The 17,958-nt window shown below is 36.6% G+C and overlaps 2 protein-coding genes across 3 annotated transcripts; one reads left to right on the top strand and one right to left on the bottom strand.

Annotated features, from left to right (window-relative positions):
- Nucleotides 1-495: 495 nt before the first annotated feature.
- LOC127626455 (39S ribosomal protein L27, mitochondrial-like) lies at nt 496-6,017 on the bottom strand. Its single transcript, XM_052102234.1, has 4 exons — nt 5,969-6,017; nt 5,407-5,535; nt 2,061-2,134; nt 496-956 (listed from the first exon to the last, which is right to left on the bottom strand). The coding sequence occupies exons 1-4, from the start codon at nt 6,006-6,008 to the stop codon at nt 750-752; spliced, it is 450 nt and encodes a 149-aa protein (XP_051958194.1). The 5' UTR covers nt 6,009-6,017; the 3' UTR covers nt 496-749.
- A 17-nt stretch (nt 6,018-6,034) lies between these two features.
- On the top strand, nt 6,035-17,137 carry LOC127626454 (crossover junction endonuclease EME1-like). 2 transcript variants are annotated; one of them, XM_052102232.1, is made up of 9 exons: nt 6,035-6,086; nt 7,131-7,855; nt 8,005-8,132; nt 13,022-13,111; nt 13,494-13,618; nt 15,412-15,553; nt 15,671-15,786; nt 15,892-16,081; nt 16,715-17,137. In XM_052102232.1, exons 2-9 carry the CDS (start codon nt 7,162-7,164, stop codon nt 16,889-16,891), a joined length of 1,662 nt encoding a protein of 553 aa, XP_051958192.1. In that variant the 5' UTR covers nt 6,035-6,086; nt 7,131-7,161; the 3' UTR covers nt 16,892-17,137. The 2 variants fall into 2 exon arrangements, with proteins under 2 accessions (XP_051958192.1, XP_051958193.1); XM_052102233.1 differs by lacking the exon at nt 6,035-6,086 and adding an exon at nt 6,223-6,268.
- The last annotated feature ends 821 nt before the right edge of the window (nt 17,138-17,958 follow it).

The following is a 17,958-nucleotide window of genomic DNA, read 5'->3' as shown; positions in this document are numbered from 1 at the left end:
ATAGCACACGCTGAGCCCAAAGGTAATAGCTACAAAGACAGTCCTTGTCTATTTTATGGAAAAGCGAGGCTGTTCAGAAGTTTAGGGAACATAAATGGACATGGAGTCAATAAAGCAGATAAAAACAGCAACAACAACAGGACGATGCTTGCAATGTTTTATGCTCCATGAAAAGATCTCAAAATCAGCAAGTGCTTGTAAGTTTCTGTTGATTTGCTGATGGTTGGGCCTTCCTGAAGTCTTATAGATCTTTTAAAGTTAACATAAAATAAAAATTGACCCATTTAACTTGATGCACATTAATTGTCTTATTGTGCACCATTCATGGTTTCAAAAATAATAAAATAAAATCAAGTTCAGTTCTACAATTTTTCTGCTGTTGAATATCCTGTTTGACTCGGAAATGTGTTACATTAGCGAACTAAAATGCGTTGCAAATGGCAATTCATGTTGACCTCAAGTACTGTTTAATCCTAAAACTGATTTTTATTCAAAATTATTTTGATCGAATTCATTTTAAAATTTTATGCGCAAGGGATTAAACATAGAACATTTACAAGGTTAAGTAAAAACTTTAATTAGAGTAGCACATTTAAAGGACATAACTGTACAAAACAAAGAAATTCAATATTTCACTGATGGAGTGAGTGTGGCAGGCCCCCAGATATATATAATCAGACATCTAAGGAGACAGCATCAAAATATACCAGAGTGGGTTACCAGTCCAAAATGTGTTATGATAGCAAGTCTCACACCATATCCACAAGTTTAAATGTGTTCTCCTGTTGTGTGGGGATGACATTGATAAAGGTCTTGTAAAGAACTGCACCCTTGGGAAGTTTTGGGATCACGTCTCGGGCTTCTTCACTTCGCGGTGGAGGAATGTACACCTCCTTGGAGAACCTGACAATACCACTCTCTAGGGCATAAAGTGTTTTGTTGGTTCCAATACCAACCTGTGAGGACAGGCAAGAACATTTTCATTCAGATTAGGTGAATCTTGATTACTTTGAGTTTGAAATACACTGAAACAAATTACTAAAAGTTTTTGCACATAATTTTTCTGTTTCAAAGTAACTTTTAATGGTTCATGACATAATATTAATATGTATTTGTGAGTAAATTTATCTTCAGTTAATACAGTAACTTTCGCTTACAAATCTGGTGTACATGGTACTTGAATACATTTTATATATATTTTTTTAACATTTCACATTTTTAACTTTCTTATAAACACGTTTAGTCATATACAACATGACATATTGGAAGTCATCCACAAGAAAGCTTTATGCATGCTATGTAGTCTATTGGACAACATCACCTTGCATTACTGGCAATAGTAACAAAATACAGTGCTGTGCACGCAGACCTCAACACTTGGTACAAAAAAACACAATGGCAGTAACAATCAAAAGGTAATTCTTTTTTTTTTTTTTTAAATATGATGAACAGGTAACAAAAAGAGAAGTTACCAAATCAACAATAAAAATGGTGTAAATAAACTTGCAAACAGTGAAACCTTGCAAGCTCATTAACTTTTAAAGCCTCTAGGAATACTGGGAAGAACAGGGAGGGAAGGAAAGAAAAAGCACTCTGCCGGGATACAAACTCATGAGAGGTGAAAAAGATGATTAAGCCATAGCAGGTATTACAGGGCTATATTTTCTGTTGATTTGCTTGTTGTATTTAAATATTTTTTTTAATGAATTAAAGAAGTTTAAACTTTAATATCCATTTGAAGTGACTCAATAACTAAACTGTAGAAAATTTATATAAAACAATTGGGAAAATTAGCTTATAAAAAGATGACTTTAGTCAAAAGGTGAGTAGTTTGCATCCCACCTGTGAAATTTACTCAAATTAGCTAATAAATATGACAAAGTTTTCAACTTTAGGATTGATCCACGATGACGCAGTGTAAAGATAAACAATCATGAAAAATAAACGTAGAATTACTTAATATTTTCAAGTTTATGCTTTAACTTATTCAATGTAGACAGTACTTAATCTTTTACTTAAACAGATATTCATAATAAAATATTTAATTCAAAACATCTTACATGGGCTCCAGGATGCCAGCGCATTAAACCTTTACGTTGTGTTGCGAGGATGTTGCCGGCATGCACAAAGTTCCCTTGAAAGAAGGTAAGAAAAATGTGTTGTAATGCAAGACAATGAAAGATGTTAAAGACATGTTTATGTAAACTTTAGCCACAGTAACATCATAAAATCTCCATATTTTAGACCTTATTCACGGTAGCGCAATCTTTGAGTTTTAATGGCAATGACAACGAGGCTGTGAGGGATAGACTTGCATCTCTTCAATGGCACGTACAATATAAATATGTAAAGAGCTCCTAGATCACATCTGATTTTCCACAACTCATGTTGTGTGGTGATTTTTGTCTAATGAATGTTCTTGAAAATATGTTTATTCAACATTTTGCATATGGAATGACCCAAAAATACTTTAAACTGCAGTACAAACCATTGAAGAGACTGAAGTCTATCCCTCACAGCCTCATTGTCATTCCCGTCAAAAATGAAAGATGGTGCCGCTGTGAATAAGGCCTACATCAGAGGTGCCCAAACTAGGACCTGCGGGCCATGATGAACTTTGATTTGGCCTGCCTTTCCATAGATGACAAGAGGGGAATTTGTTTTTATATATATATATAAATAAATAAAATATGGCATTGATGCAGAACTTTGTTTTTAATTAATCTTTTCATTTGAATATTTTTATTTTTGCATTAATATAAGTATAAGTGATTTAATTTTTTTAAATGTATATGCCCCCAGTGAGGCAACAGGAGCGAGGGTGAACCGGCTGCGATGTACTCTGTTTGGGCATATAGTGTCTCATAGACTGTTACTGCTGCTGAATCGAGACATAATGCTCAGCAAACTTATTCACAGAGCCGCTAAAGAGGCTGGCTGGAGACATTGGAGCATCCAACAGAGTGGCTTTTTCCTTATCACTAATTTCTGAGAGGGTCAGATTTATATGTCGATCCAGAACTGCCAGGTTGCTCATTGACTTGCCGATGGCCTGCGCAGTGAATTTTATGGCATACAGTACCAAGTATGTAGCGGTGCAGAGCTCTTTGAACCTCTCTGGATCAAAGCCGTGCTCGTCCATTTGCCTGAGGAGCTTGGAGTTGAGTGCTGATCCAGCTTGTCCTGCTGCTGTGTAAGCAGTGCGTATGTTTGTCAACATAGTTTTGAAGGATGTTTTGGCCGTTATTTATAAGGCCTATTATTCCACAGGGGGTACTCGGGCATAACCGTTTTCTTCCTCGTGACCCACATTAGAGAGTATGGCGTCACTGCATGAGCGCACCAAGAAGAGCATGCACCAAGACTTAGACAGTTCATTATGAACTTTGGGGAAGAATTTTGATGGCGTCCGGACAGCAGGAACCATTCATCAAGGCGAGAGTGTTCAGGTTCCTCTAGGGGAGACAATTCAATGTGAACCCCTTCAACTGCCCTTGTAAGGATGAAGAGCATCTCCCCGTCAGTGGCGCGTGCATGTTCCTTGCCCTCACACTTGGGGGTGTAGCATCATCCATTGGCCACTCTCCTGATGAAGCGAGAGACAAGCGTCAGAACCGCTGAACGAGAAGAGGCCACCCCCCTTTCAGAAGGAGGAAACTCATCTCGCTCACAGCATATTGTGACAGTGCAGCACCGACCAGTACACAGTAGTCCAAAAAGATGACAGTTTCTAAAAATGCCAAATGTAAACATAACATACTATGAGATAGTGTTCTATGCACATAGCAGTTATTGAGGTAGCAGTCAGGTATAAAATGAGAATAATTAAAGTGCAACTCAGGACACGTGTGTGTGTCCAGTCTCTGAGTATTGAGGAGTCTGATGGCTTGGGGGAAGAAGCTGTTACACAGTCTGGCCGTGAGGGCCAGAATGCAGTGTTTTTTGTAAATGTCTTTGATGGAGAGAAGACAGACCCCGATGATCCTCTCAGCTGTGTCTCTCAAAAAAAGGAACACTTACGGAACGACATCATTAAAAATACGAACACGTAAGTGACTCTTTTAGATCTACAGTACTATGCAAAAGTTATAGGCACTTGTGAAAAATGTAGCAATGTGATGATTTCTTCAAAAATAATGCCATAAATAGTTTTCATAGACCAATTAATGTCATAAAAAGTCCAGTAAACTTAAATTAAAGCTAAATCAATATTTGCTGTAGCCACCTTTGGCTTCAAAACAGCACCAATTATCCTAGGTACACCTGGACACAGTTTTTCTTGGTTGTTGGCCAAAAGGATGCTCCAAGCTTCTTGGAGAATTTGCCACAGTCCTTATATCTATTTAGGCTGTCTTAATTGCTTCTGTCTCTTTATGTAATCTCAGGCTGTCTCAATATTAAGTGAGGGGTTCTGTAGGGGCCATGACATCTGTTGCAGAGCTCTCTGTTCTTCTATTAAATTTGCAAAAGGAATGTTTGGGAGTCTAACATTTATATTTCCTATTGACACACTAAAGCTGAAGATATTAATTAACCATCTTAAGACAAATCTTTTTGTGAAACATCTTACGTGCCTTTTGCAAAGTACTGTATACAAATATAAATATATTTTATAAATCACACAAAATACAATACACAATTGCTTAGGATACACAAACCCTGCCGAAGTGCTGCAGGGAATCAGGATGCTGAGGCCCGTTCACCAGTGAAGCAGTGTGATGTTCGTCAGAGCACTGCAGGGGAGCGGAAAGTCTTCCTGTGAAGATTCCACCCGTTGACTCATGTATATCGACGGCAAATGTAGAGGGCTTCTAAACAAGAGATCGCGGTCTTGAAGGAAAAAAATTCGGAGAAATGTTTGTGCACCTGTTTTTATATTGGACAGTTTCGTGCCAAATCAGTGAGAGCTCAAGCACCATAGCCAATAATAGAATATTGCTGTTATTGTAGAAAGGTTTCAACTAGGTTGTGTAAGAAGGCACTCCCCATATGCGTTAATAAATGCAATGTCAAATGTTCGAAATCATAAGGGAACTGCACAGAACTCTGGTGTTTTCAAAGTGAGATGTGCTGTTCTTAAAGAGACAGTAACCATGTTTTAAAAGACGCTTACATTTTTAGTAGACATTTTATTAAAAGTGACTCACAAATGAGAGAGACACGACATAAAAATTATATTGAAATCAATTGTGTGCATTGTGCAAGCATAGGACACTTACATTTTTGAGTTCTGTGTTTTGCAGAACTAATATTTAATTTTAAAATAATACAGTTTGATATATGCAACATTTAGTTTTGGCTCACTGCAATCAAAAGTTTGATTTTTGGCCCTTCATAGGAAAAAGTTTTGGCACCTCAGTTTGGTCTATATGATCAAATCAAGCTCAGTGGTCTTAAAGACAGTACCATCTTGTTTCTTGAAACCGTATCTGCGGCCAGCACTCTTCCCTCCAAGGTTTTTGCTGCTTCCTCCTGACTTCTTTGAAGCAAATCTCGACAATACAACTGTGGGTGTTTGACTTGACAACAGAGTGCCTGTAAAGTAAAAAAAATAAGCAGAAATCATTGTCTGAAATATGTTTGATATTGAAACGTTTCTCCACCTCATTGTCATCAATTTGATATAAATACACGTGTGCAGGAAAACAAAAATGAACCTTACGATCTGCATTACCATTTAGAAAAAATAAGATATATCAGTCATATATATATATATATATATATATATATATATATATATATATATATATATATATAAAACCGTTTAAATGCCTCGAAATGCTGTTGCCAACACTGAACACGTTAACTAGTGTTAGTGAGTGGTAAGTTAGCATGCTAAAAAAATGACATTACAAAGCGTTTAAAGAGAAAGAAAAATGCTAATTTAATCTATAACAAAAAATCCACACACAAATCGACATATGTTACAACATAAGACATTAAAATATGTCAAGATCATTTCACTTACAAACTCTGGACTTCAGCATCAAGGACGTGAGCGCCGCCATTTTGAATCACGTGATTGAGACGCAACCGGCGCGCTTCCGTCATCATCCAGAACCCGCGAACTGCGGAATTTGATTCTTGTAAGTACAGAGATTTCAAGAAATGTTCGCAATAGAGCTGAAGCTGAAAACGTTCTAGAATGTGGGGCTAAATGATTACTCGGGCTTTGGGATTTTCTGTGGTCTGTTGTTTTGAGCACGAAACTTGAATTCTTCATAGTCGTATTTTTGTCATTGCGTGCAGATGTAAACAATTGACTAAGGTCAGAAATGTGGCAGCTTGTGTGTGGTTGGATATGTTGAAATGAGCTCTGTTTTTTTTCTTAATCGAATATTAGTTGGTCCTGTTTCATCAAAGTGATATCTTAAAAATATAGTTGTCGTTACAGAAGTCTAAAATGTATTTAAAGTGTAGATGTTGTGTAGGGACTCAAATACAGAAATGTTCTATAAAAACTCGTCTTTTATTTGAGTTGTAAAGTTGTTTAAATCGTCATTTTTGCTGTCGTTTTAGGGTTTGTTGACATAACAGCATCATGGCAACGACGTTGTAAAATTGGCTATAACTTTATTAGTGTCACACTAAAACAATGTTAACAATATTGTTTTCATCTTGTGTCTTTACTTAATTTTTTATTAAATTTTTTTTTAGAAAAGGAGGGACAAGTCAATTTATTTATATATTTATATATTTTCGGTAATCAATATTATGCCACAAATGCTGTCGATTGAGCTCAACTTTTATTGAACATGGAATATTCCTTTAATTGTGTTTGAGCTTCCCACATTTATCATTTCCCTGTAGAAAATAGATTTTCAACAGATTTGCTATTGCTTTCAGAAATACCATGGTAACCAGTGTTTGCACCAGAATACTGCTGTAACTACTACTGTATTATCCAACACTATTACAGAAATTAAATGTTTAAATAAAAGAAATTAAACAAAATTCTGGTCAGATTTTGGATGTTTCTTTAACTGCTTGATGGAAATCCCATATTAATCTGTTATGATTTTACAAATATAGCTGAAGTAATTATGGTATTTTGCTGGAAACTATGGCTATCAATGTAAAATATATTCTGTATATGATGTTTAAATTTTTTATTTGGTCTCTCCTTTTAGTGCTTGTAGATCATTGTACAGACATCTCATCATGACCTGCATCAATGGACCTGGATTCCTCATAAGTGACAGTGACTCCAGTGATTCAGAGGAGCTGCCTGTGTTTGATTTCTCACAGTCAAAACCAAAACAAGTTAACTTGGAGGTTTTAGACAGTTCAAACTCCGAAATAGCACCTGTTACTTATCCAGTTTTATCAGAGGTCCACATTTCCTCTGGAGCTGCTGGACGAGACGTCTTGATGGTCAGCAGTGACAGCGAGGAGGAGGCCATTATTCCCTTAGCCTTAAGGCTGAAACAGAAACGGCATGGTCTGGCTACAGCAGCCACTGGTGCAGTGAAGTACAAGGCTTCTAATGGATGTTCACACTTCTTAAAGGTTCCAGCTACATTGCCTGCACATTATATCAACCCTGAGGCCCAGCCAGTAGAACATAAGATCTTTAACACTATAACAAGGCAGTGCAGCTCTGAATATGACGCACCACACCTGACCAATGCACCACCCCCTGTAGGAGAGAATGGCACTTACCTGGTGAAATGCAAGAAAACCCCAGCAGAAGTGGAGGCTGCCAGACAGGAAGCCCTAAGGAAAAGAGCCATGCGAGAGCATCTGCAGGAGGAGAAGGAGAGGGTGAAAATGGAAAAGAAAGCTCTTGCTGATGCTGCAAAAGCCCTGAGGCCAGAGGAATGCATCAAACACATCGTGGTGATGGTTGACCCTGGTAGGTGGCAGTGTGACTCCAGTGCTCAGTTATTTTCAGTGCTCTGTGCTCTTTCATACTTTTCCCGAGTTGTTAAAAAGCACTGGCATGAGATATTACGCTGCATATGCTGAATGGATTAGTATTGATTAACTGTCTCCTCCCCATAGGCCTTCTGCAGCTAGAAGGTGGCGGATCTCTCCTGACTTCCCTGCACTCTATGGGATGCAGCTGTGCCATAGAGAAGCAGTCTCTTCCTTGCAGTGTCACCTGGGCTCGACGCTCACCCTGCCCTCAGGCATGATAACACCCAAAACATACACAACTGCACTCAACATTACGAGGTGAAGTCTTATTTCTTTTGTCATTGGCTTTACAATGCAGACTGACAGTGCCGTAATGATCATGGTCTAGCACAAGCCATGTATTGGCTTTTTCTTGACCTCTTGAGAAATATCTTGTGTACAGGTATGTACTTTACCAATGTTAATATACACAAATAGCACACTGATGTCACTGACACATCTATGCAACTTGCACATTTTTTCTCAGTTTAAAATAGAACTGTATGGATATAATCAAATATCGATATATCACAATAGTTTTCTCACAATATTGTATTGATACTTAGATCCATATATCGTGATATTTTTAGTGCAGTCAGAGACGCTTCTATGAGTCTCGAAAGAGACAAAATGATCCTGCAGGATTCACGGTTTCTCTCACGGTCATGCTGAACCTCTCTCACACGTTTGGATCTAGGGCCAGGCAAAAATCTTGATTTTCAACTTAATCTCATTTGCACGATCCCAATGTCAATTCTTAAAATGCCAAGATCGCACTTTTATTCTGTCTGCAATCCCCTACAACCAGATGTGCGTAAATACTTACCATTGCTACTAGGGCTGGGATAAACGATTATTTTTTAAACGATTAATCTAGCGATTATTTTTCGATGCATCGATTAATCTAATGATTAATTTTTCCAGTCCGATTCGATTCGATTATCTCCCCATTAATTGACTAATAGCAATTTATACATGTTGATTTACATATCTGAATGAAAAAACATGAATTCCTTAACATTGCAATATATGTTTATTGCTCGTAAAATTCCAAAATAAAAGACTATACAAGTGGAAAGTAATGCATTCTTAGTCAGAGGTAACATTCAATAAAACCTTGAAGCCTTGAAAACACATAGGCCTAGCTTACTGAAAAAAGTGCATCTTGTAATTCTTCTTTCAGATTAAAATAACAACAACTTGATGTCTAGCATTCAATAAAAAAAATAAAAAGGTCACCCAAAATACTTTAGAGCAATTGAAAGAATACAGTAACCAATGTAAACTTGAGGGCTTTAAGCTAATACAGAGAGTGCTTTTCCAACAAAAAATTAATAAAAATTAACAGCGACAGTGGGATCCAGCAGCCTGTCATGGCGTCCTTCCTGAACCAACAGAATTGAACATATATGTTGAAAACACATAGCCCTAGCTTACTGAAAAAAGTGCTTGAAAAAATCTTTTAAGTCTTCATTCACATAAAAATAACAACAACATATAGTAATACACTCTGCCACTCACCTTTTTCTTAAACTCAAAATTCAAAAATAAAATTCAAGTAAAAGTGTACAAGAGCAAAATAATGCATTCTGATGTCTAGCATTCAATAAAAAAAATAAAAAGGTCACCCAGCCACCCTTTCTTAGAGCTATTGAAAGAATACAGTAACTATTGTAAACTTGGGGGCTTTAATCTAATATAGAAAGTGCTTTTCCAACAAAAAATAAATAATGAAAATAAACATTCAGAATTCAACATTTATGTTGAACATAGGCCTAGCTTACTGAAAAAAAGCATCTTCATTCACATGCAAATAACAACTTACACTCTGACACTTTCCTTTCACCTTAAGAATACTGTGTGTGCGTGTGTGTGCGTGCGTGCGTGCCGGGTGGCGCCTCTTCAGGTGCTGGTACATTGCCGTGGTGCTAGAATGGAAGGCCATCTCCATTTTGCAAAGATGACATATCACGGAATTGTTTCCTTTTAAATTAAAGAATTCCCATACTTTAGAGGAACGAGTGCGTGCCGCCTTGCACTTCTGATAGTCTGAGGAGCCACTCGTGTTGCTACTACTCTCCGGTGCCGCCATCGTTGTTTTGGGTCTGACGAATCGACGCGCATATTTTGCGTCGACGTATTTTTGCTACAAAAAATGTCTGTGATTATCCTCAGGCTAGTAATTTTTTAGATTTCACTGACCAGTGTTTGAGTGGTGTAGTGGCATAGAAGTTCACCACTAAGATTTTTTCACTGTGCTGAGAGTAAAGTTTCTATGTAATGTGACACTTAAATATACAGACACATTCTATGTAATGTGAGTCCATAGACTAGATCCAAGCAACATATTTGTTGTTAATAATGTCTCTTTTAATATCCTTTCTGTTCTCTACAGTCAGTTATTTATCAAAAACAACAAAAGAAACATTTAATTCTAATCACACATAGCATTGATGCTGTATAGAAGCCATTCGACCAAACAAACACTACTGTCAAAGTACTTGCCACAGGTCTTAAAAAGACAATTTTAACACATGTTCTACATATCTAAGTAAATACTTCTAAATAGTACAAATTAGGCATATAAACAACAAACACGTAACAATATACTGTATTAATGCAATATAATATATGCAATTTCAATACACCATATTTATTGATGTAATACATAAACTTCAATTAAAAAAAGAAGTTAAAATGTCACTAAAATTATGAAAAACGAATAATAAAATAAAATTTGTAAAATGTTTATAACCGTAATTTAACAAGTTGGAAGGTCCCCTGTATAATGAATAACAACATTAGCTGAAAGAGAATTTATTTTATACTGCATGCAAGCAAAACGGACATTGTAACTGAACTATACCCAAATTAATTGAAATTAAAAGCAAAATCGAACAATGATATTGTGATGGGGTTGGCGATATACTGAACATTTATTGAACATTTTTGATTATCATCTGTATCGCGATAACTCATAGTCGCCACGTGTGGCAAGAAATGTGCATCTCATTCTATTCGCGTACGCGGTACACATTGGCGGTTGCACCCCATCTGCAGAGATAGGCGACCCAGGCAGTCAGATGTTCGCTCTGGAGCTGGTACCAAGACCACTCCATCCCCCGGTGGAGGGCCGGGAGGAGAATCCTTGTTTTCATTACTTTCATTTGCCGCACCGCCTTCAGCTGCGGTACCCACGTTCTCAATAAAAGAGCGATTTCCTCAATTCCTGGGTCTTCCAGCCGGTGCGCGCCGTTCTCACGGCACCCCAGCCCCCAAACTGGGGGCTGGGGTGCCCAGTTTTGGGGCTGCAAAAGACGGGCTACAGTCCCGTCTCCTTGTACGCAGTTCCCTCCCCTCCGGCCCCTCAACTGCTGCAGGCCAGCGCTGACGAGTTCCGAAGATGCCTCTCTAGGACCTCTCCCTCAGTCTCTAACCCGCCCCCTGCCGGATGCGTGGAGGTAGGTAAGTGCTTTGAGACTTTCTCAGCACCCAAGCTTCTGGACGCTCTTCTGCCTATCGACGTACTATTGTGGAAACAGACAATAAATCTTAACATCAAACATTACTTTTCAAACATTACCATTCAAACATTAACATTCTCGGGTGCGTCACATCATAAACATAACATTTTTAGGTCACTGTGTCAAGTTAAATATAGTTTAATACTTAAAACACATCTTGATATCCCTTAGTTTGCATTTGCTCTCCATCAAGTTTTTTGAATGCAAGAATGTAACGCATGTCTGTGTTGTTGCTGCTGAAGTTTGTTTTCTTCACTGTATAAATAAACTGCGGGTTGCCACACAGCTGAAGTTTCACTTACTGCCCTCTGGAGTAAACAGGTGGTACTTGCATTTCTCAGGAATCTTCCTTATACGTGGGCATTGCGATTAATTGCGTAAATTTATGTAAAGTGTATTTATATAAAATTAATCGCATTGAATTAACGCGTTAAATCGACAGCCCTAATATATATATATATATATATATATATATATATATATATATATATATATATATATATATATATATATATATATATATATATATATTTATTATTTATTTATTTATTTTTATTTGAAAAGTAAAATACATTTTCATGGTTCAGTCAGTACAGTTTATTTTTGTAATAAAGATCAGCATTATTTTACTTTAAATGTGGTTTTTTTTCCGTTCAGTATCACTTTTAAAAACTATCGGCCGATTAATCGGTTATCGGCTTGTCTTCCCAACTTAGTTATCAGTATTGGCAAAATCCTATATCGGTCAAAAGTCGAAAGTTCTTTGTTATTCCATGAATTGATGTGTATTGGGCTATCAGACATTTTGGCATTGGCCTTACAATTGCTTTCAGAAGATGTCAAGTTTCTTGAGGCTATATCATTTTCTAATTTATAATCATTATAATAATAAAACTAGTCAACATCTGAACGAAATGTGAATTTAAGCATTGTGGTAAGGTTGATTACTACTTTTTAAATGCCTCCAATAATTTTTTTTAAGCTCTGACTATGTTTGTCAAGTTCCAATTAAAGAGAAAATGCTTCATGAGTATTTAATAAAATTACTGGATTTAAAAAAAAGAAATAGGCATTACAATATATTTATTTAATTTATAAATTGATTTCTGTTGATTTAAAAAAAAAAAAATACTATATTGTGATGTATATGTTTATCGTGATATAAACTTAGTGATATTGTGATATAAGATTTTAGTCATATCGCCCACCCCTATATCGTGATGTATCATAATATATCGTAACATGATGTGTATCGCAATACGTATTGTGAGGTAGCTGGTGATACCCAGCCCTAGTATTAAGGTATGCAATGTCTCCCATTTCATCTAGACAATGCAATATATCACCAAGGTGTCCATTTTGATTGTCATACATTCAGCATTGGTATTAACAAAGTTTAAAATTTAGAATAAACTGTATGTGAATATGTTCATTTTAAGATGCATATCTAATGTAATAAATAACAGACCTAAAAGAGACCATGATGTTGCGCTATTTCACAAATGTTTCTGTGACATCTTTGTATCTCAGTAGAAATTAGGAACATATAAAAACTCTTTCTACATGGTTTTATAATTCAGCTGAATATTTATTTGCAGACTGGTGAGATGCTGTCCGTTCCACAGTCACATGCTGTAATCCAAGTTCCAGTGGATACATTTGTGACCATGATTAACAACTACTGCAAGGTGTTCACATTGTGTGATTTCCTAATGGCCCATTATGATTACTAAATTAACCATTAATAGGTTAATTGTTTGATTTGCTGGCTGTGACCTTTTTGAATGATGTAGCAACTAAAGATGAAATTAAAAAGAGGTTTGTGGTCAAAAGGGCAACACAAAAAATAGCAGTTCTAACCTTTTTAAAAAAGTGTCAGAGCAATTGAAGGTAATGAATACAATTACAGAATCACGGCTTAATTATGTAAAAAAAAAAAAAAAGGATCCATAAACTTTTTTTAAGTATGCGGTTGCTTAATCTTTGAGAAATGAATCTCTTTAGAATTGAGAGTTTTTTATGAGAATAAAGACCACAAAGACCTGATGGGGTTTTCTGTTTTTAATGTAGAGGCAAAACAGTGGTATATTGACTGAAAGCTGCATATCTCTGACCTCCTGGACTCAAGGACTCATGAGCAGAAACCCAGGCAGAACACTAAGCCTGGTCGTGATTGACATGGAGAAGTACTATAAGTAAGCATCATACATTGTCAGACATACATTTTTTTGAATAAAGAAAACTTGATGTGAATCCATTAAACAAAAATACAAAGTTTTGTGAACTTGCCCCATAGGCTTTCATTTATTTCTTTGCTTGTTTTTTTTTAATTTTTTTTTTACGAACTAATGGACAAAGCAAAATTATTTTCTTTGATAATCAACAGCATGTCAAGTTGAATTTAACCTGTGCTGTAATATTCCTATTATGGATCCTATGTTAAAGCTGAAGTATGTCACTTTTTCAGTGTTGAAATACTTCCTTCTATCCCATCTTAAAAGCATATTCAGGATTCAATACAAGTTAAGCTCAATTGACAGCATTTGTGGCATAATGTTGATTATCACAAAAATCATATTAGGCTTGTCCTTCCTTTTCTTCCAAAAAAGCAAAAATCTGGCTTACAGTGAGGCACTAACAATGGAAGTGAATGGGGCCAATTTTGTTCAGGGTTTAAATACAATTTTTATAAAAGCACATACATTAATTCTTCTGTTAAAACTCCTGTATTATTTGAGCTGTAAAGTTGTTTAAGTCGTCATTTTTACTAGGGCTGCCCCTTATAATCGACCAAACGTTAGTCGATAAGAACAGTCTCGGTTGACCAAGTTTTGATTGGGCAGTTGGCCGTAGAAAAAAAAACTCCACAGGAAGTGGTGGTCACGCAGTCAGTGACAGACATGATCATTTACACGGCTGGTCCATGTTTGAGGTCGATCATTAATCGACCTCAAACATGGCTTATCATTTGAAACATGTAAGTAGCCTAACATTAGCCACTTAGCATGGCCGCTCGCTCTAATGTTAGATAACCTACATAAATATGCGCTATTAGGATTTTCCAAGTAGTTGTGGGAAAGCTAAATTAGTAACTTGCTTACTGCATGTTTAACTTAATGTGCATTTCTCTCTATAAATTAAAATGTACTTGTAAAATGTATATTTTAAAGGCTCATTATTACAGTTTAGTATTTCTCTGTAATGTAGAACAGTGTTAGCAATGTTATTTATAACATACTTTCTCAGCCCTGAAACTCAAACCATTTTCTGATGCCTCCCAAAAAAAATTATTTAAGTAATTAAAAACTACTAGTCGACTAAGAAAATCTTTGATCCGGGGCAGCCCTTATTTTTACAGTCGTTTTAGGGTTTGCTGACATTACGTCATCTTTTTATCACACTAAATTCATGTTAACACGCATATTGTTTATGTCTTCTGGCTATACTTTTGAAACAGTGAGTATTTTAATGTTTATGAATTGGCCTCCATTGACTTTCATTGTAAGTGCCTCACTGGAACCCAGATTTTTGCTTTTATTAAAGGACTTCAACTGTTTATTTTTGTAGTATTTAGTAATACACTGTATTATGCCACAAATGCTGTTGATTGAGCTTTACTTATATTGAACCTGGAATATTCTTTTAATATGCAGAAACAACTATAAGTATGGTTACTTAAAATTAACAGGTACATTTTCTTGAAAACTGTAAACACTGTGTCTCTGTGGCGCTAAAAACATTCCTGTCTGCTTTTACCCGCCCCAACAACGTTACTCAACCAATGGCATGAGTAGGGGATGGGATTAATTGACTGCAGGTGAGGGATGTATTCAGAAAGCTGTTTTGAAAACATTTTATAGATTTGCAATTCCATTTGGTGGCACTAGTGTCTGCAAATACTGTATGGACTTAGGGCTTTATTTTGAATGGCTTACTAATGAAGAGTCTAATATAATTGCATATTTTTACAATGAATATTCCTTTGCAGATCACAGAATTCAAAATCCCAGAAGATATACCGTGAGGCAGTGCTGGGAGGGGACATGGGACTTCAGGGAGGGCAGAAAAAGAGAAGAAAGAAAGATGATAACAATCAGATTCCTGAGGTCTCACGAGTGCAGGTGGAGGAGGTAAGCTGAAGCACATGGGCAGTTGAGTCAAATTCATAACCACATATTCTATTTTACAGTAGTATGTGAAGCTGTCTGAGTTAGCTCCGTCTTACACTCCCCTCTCCTGTCCATCAGGCTTTGATAGACCTGCAGCTGCACACTGGGGTGCAGGTCCGTTTTCTCTCGAACTGGAAGGACTTCACTGATTATATTACCATGTCAACCAAAGCAGTAGCAGAGGCACCATTCAAGTCAGTGGGGAGCCAATATTACCATATTGATAATTTTCCAACCAGCTGAGTCTTCAGGTTTTTTGGGTCTTTTTTTAACTTTTGTGTATCGTCTTTCTCTCCCAGGCAGGAGCGAGAGAAGACAGGATTCACGTTTTGTTTGGAGAGTGAGTGGGCAGGGGGTCTGAAGGTGGACCGTTCAGGGACCGGTCTTTTGCAGGTTTGGAAGAGGCAAATCCAGCAGTTAAACCGCGTCAGCCCTGATATGGCCAGTGCTATACTCAGTGCCTACCCCTCTCCTCAGCTTCTTGCTCAGGTAAACAAAATAAACACAAACAAACAAATCTGTTCTTAGAGGTTTAGTTAACCAAAATTTTTAATTCTGTCATCATTCAGTAAGTGACTTTTCATTTTTGTGTGAACTATCCCTTTAATTATGACATTTCTAACAATAGTTTTTCTTTATGCTAACCTTAATCTATTATAATTGACTGATTATGTACAAAAGCTCTTATGGTAAATCAATGGTGTACATTTACAAGTCAAAGGTTTAGACACACTTAACTTATTTTGTGTTTCATGATCTAAAATATATTTTGATCTAAATGCGTTTTGTTGACAAATATAATTTTTGCCCATTATTCTTTAAAAAACATCCCAGGTGGCACCTCATGAAGTAGATTGAGAGAATGCCCAGTGTGTGCAGAGCTGTAATCTAGGCAAAGAGTGGCTAGTTGAAGAATCTAAAATATAAGACAGTTTTCACATTTATTGGTCACTGCATTATTCCCATACATTTTGTAGTTTTGATAACATTATTATTATTACTACAAAATGTGGAAAATAGTAATAATAACGATGAGTAGGTGTGTCCAGACTTTTGGCTTGTAGTGCACAATAAACTGTATAATGAGATCTGAGGTCTCATATTTATATTTGTTACATGCAGGCATATGCAATGTGCAAATCAGAGCATGAAAAAATTGGCTTGCTGTCAGACGTGCTTATTCGCCGTGGAGAGGGTGTAACATCTACAACGCGCAGAGTTGGTCCGGAGCTTTCTAAACGGCTGTTTCTTCTGATGACATCATCCAATGCCCAGCAGCCCCTTGATTCTGCAGTATAGATTCCTCTGTCGGAAATATCAAAAGCTATTTGCTACAGTGTCTCAAGTTTTGGTGCATTTTATATAACTGTAAAAGGTTTAATATTTATTAGTTAGAATATTTTATAATCTACAAGCTTTTTAATGTTTTATGTGTTTGTTCTGACTAAAAATCATTGTTATTAAATGTTTCTTAAAGTACCTTAAAATAATTTTATTTTGCCTCCATCAGATAAGTTAGTCACATATTTCCTTGGTTCAAACCTTTATGTACCTTTATGCACTGGAGAGGTACAGTAAGCCTTGAAAGTTATGTCCATCCCAGTGGCAAATAGCCTTGGACGTTGAAAAGCCTTTTCAGGGTACAACTGAAATGGAGCAGATTCTCAGAAATGCTATGTACTTGCAGTTTTTCACTTGACACTGACCTGCCACTTTGCGTTTTGTTAAGAACAATACGTCAAACCCGAGCCATTTCCTTTAAAATTCTGTCCCTCGAGTTATATCTTTACACACTCTAGCAGTGTTAGACAGAGCTTGCCTTTAGTAATTGCAGAATCAACAGTTTCTTTTTTGGCACTTTTCTTGTTTAAAGCACTGCAGCACAACTTCCAGAACCAAAATGGCCTCTTAAACATGCTATACTCACTGCCTAAAGACTGTAGAGACTCATGGCTCATTTAAAACACATTACAGAAAGGCACCTGACCAAGGAGAGCCATGTTGCCTGAAATGAGCTGTGGGGTAACAAGCCGTTAAATGTGCTTAAGAGATGAGCTGCATGCTTCATTCCTGTCCCTAAAGGCAGTATTTCTTCTACAGTTTAAGGGATGGCATAACAAACTATGGCTAGTAGATAATCGTTTGGGCCGAAAGGAATTATTTGAGCAGAATTATAGCAGCTTAAAACAGATCACCTTGGAGTGATTGTTTAGCTGGATAGTTTAGCTGAATAGTATGAAATCCATTTTTCATGTATTCTAAATGCAGACTATAATAACTTTTATGACCTAGAGTCTGCTGAGCTAACATCTCCACTGGCTTGTAACAGTTTGAATAAGACTTAAATTTCCAAAAAGCATTTACAG

The sequence above is a fragment of the Xyrauchen texanus genome, chromosome 33, assembly GCF_025860055.1.
Source record: "Xyrauchen texanus isolate HMW12.3.18 chromosome 33, RBS_HiC_50CHRs, whole genome shotgun sequence".
Classification (NCBI taxonomy): domain Eukaryota; kingdom Metazoa; phylum Chordata; class Actinopteri; order Cypriniformes; family Catostomidae; genus Xyrauchen; species Xyrauchen texanus.
This window is presented reverse-complemented; position numbering and strand designations above follow the sequence as displayed.

Coding starts and splice junctions, on each gene's coding strand:
- LOC127626455 (XM_052102234.1), bottom strand. CDS start 6,008: ATGGCGGCGCTCACGTCCTTGATGCTGAAGTCCAGAGTTT. Junction 2,135..5,406: donor CGGTTTCAAGAAACAAGATG/GTACTGTCTTTA, acceptor CCTTCTTTCAAG/GGAACTTTGTGCATGCCGGC. Junction 957..2,060: donor GCTGGCATCCTGGAGCCCAT/GTAAGATGTTTT, acceptor CTGTCCTCACAG/GTTGGTATTGGAACCAACAA.
- LOC127626454 (XM_052102232.1), top strand. CDS start 7,162: ATGACCTGCATCAATGGACCTGGATTCCTCATAAGTGACAGTGACTCC. Junction 15,554..15,670: donor CACGAGTGCAGGTGGAGGAG/GTAAGCTGAAGC, acceptor CCTGTCCATCAG/GCTTTGATAGACCTGCAGCT. Junction 15,787..15,891: donor GTAGCAGAGGCACCATTCAA/GTCAGTGGGGAG, acceptor TTTCTCTCCCAG/GCAGGAGCGAGAGAAGACAG.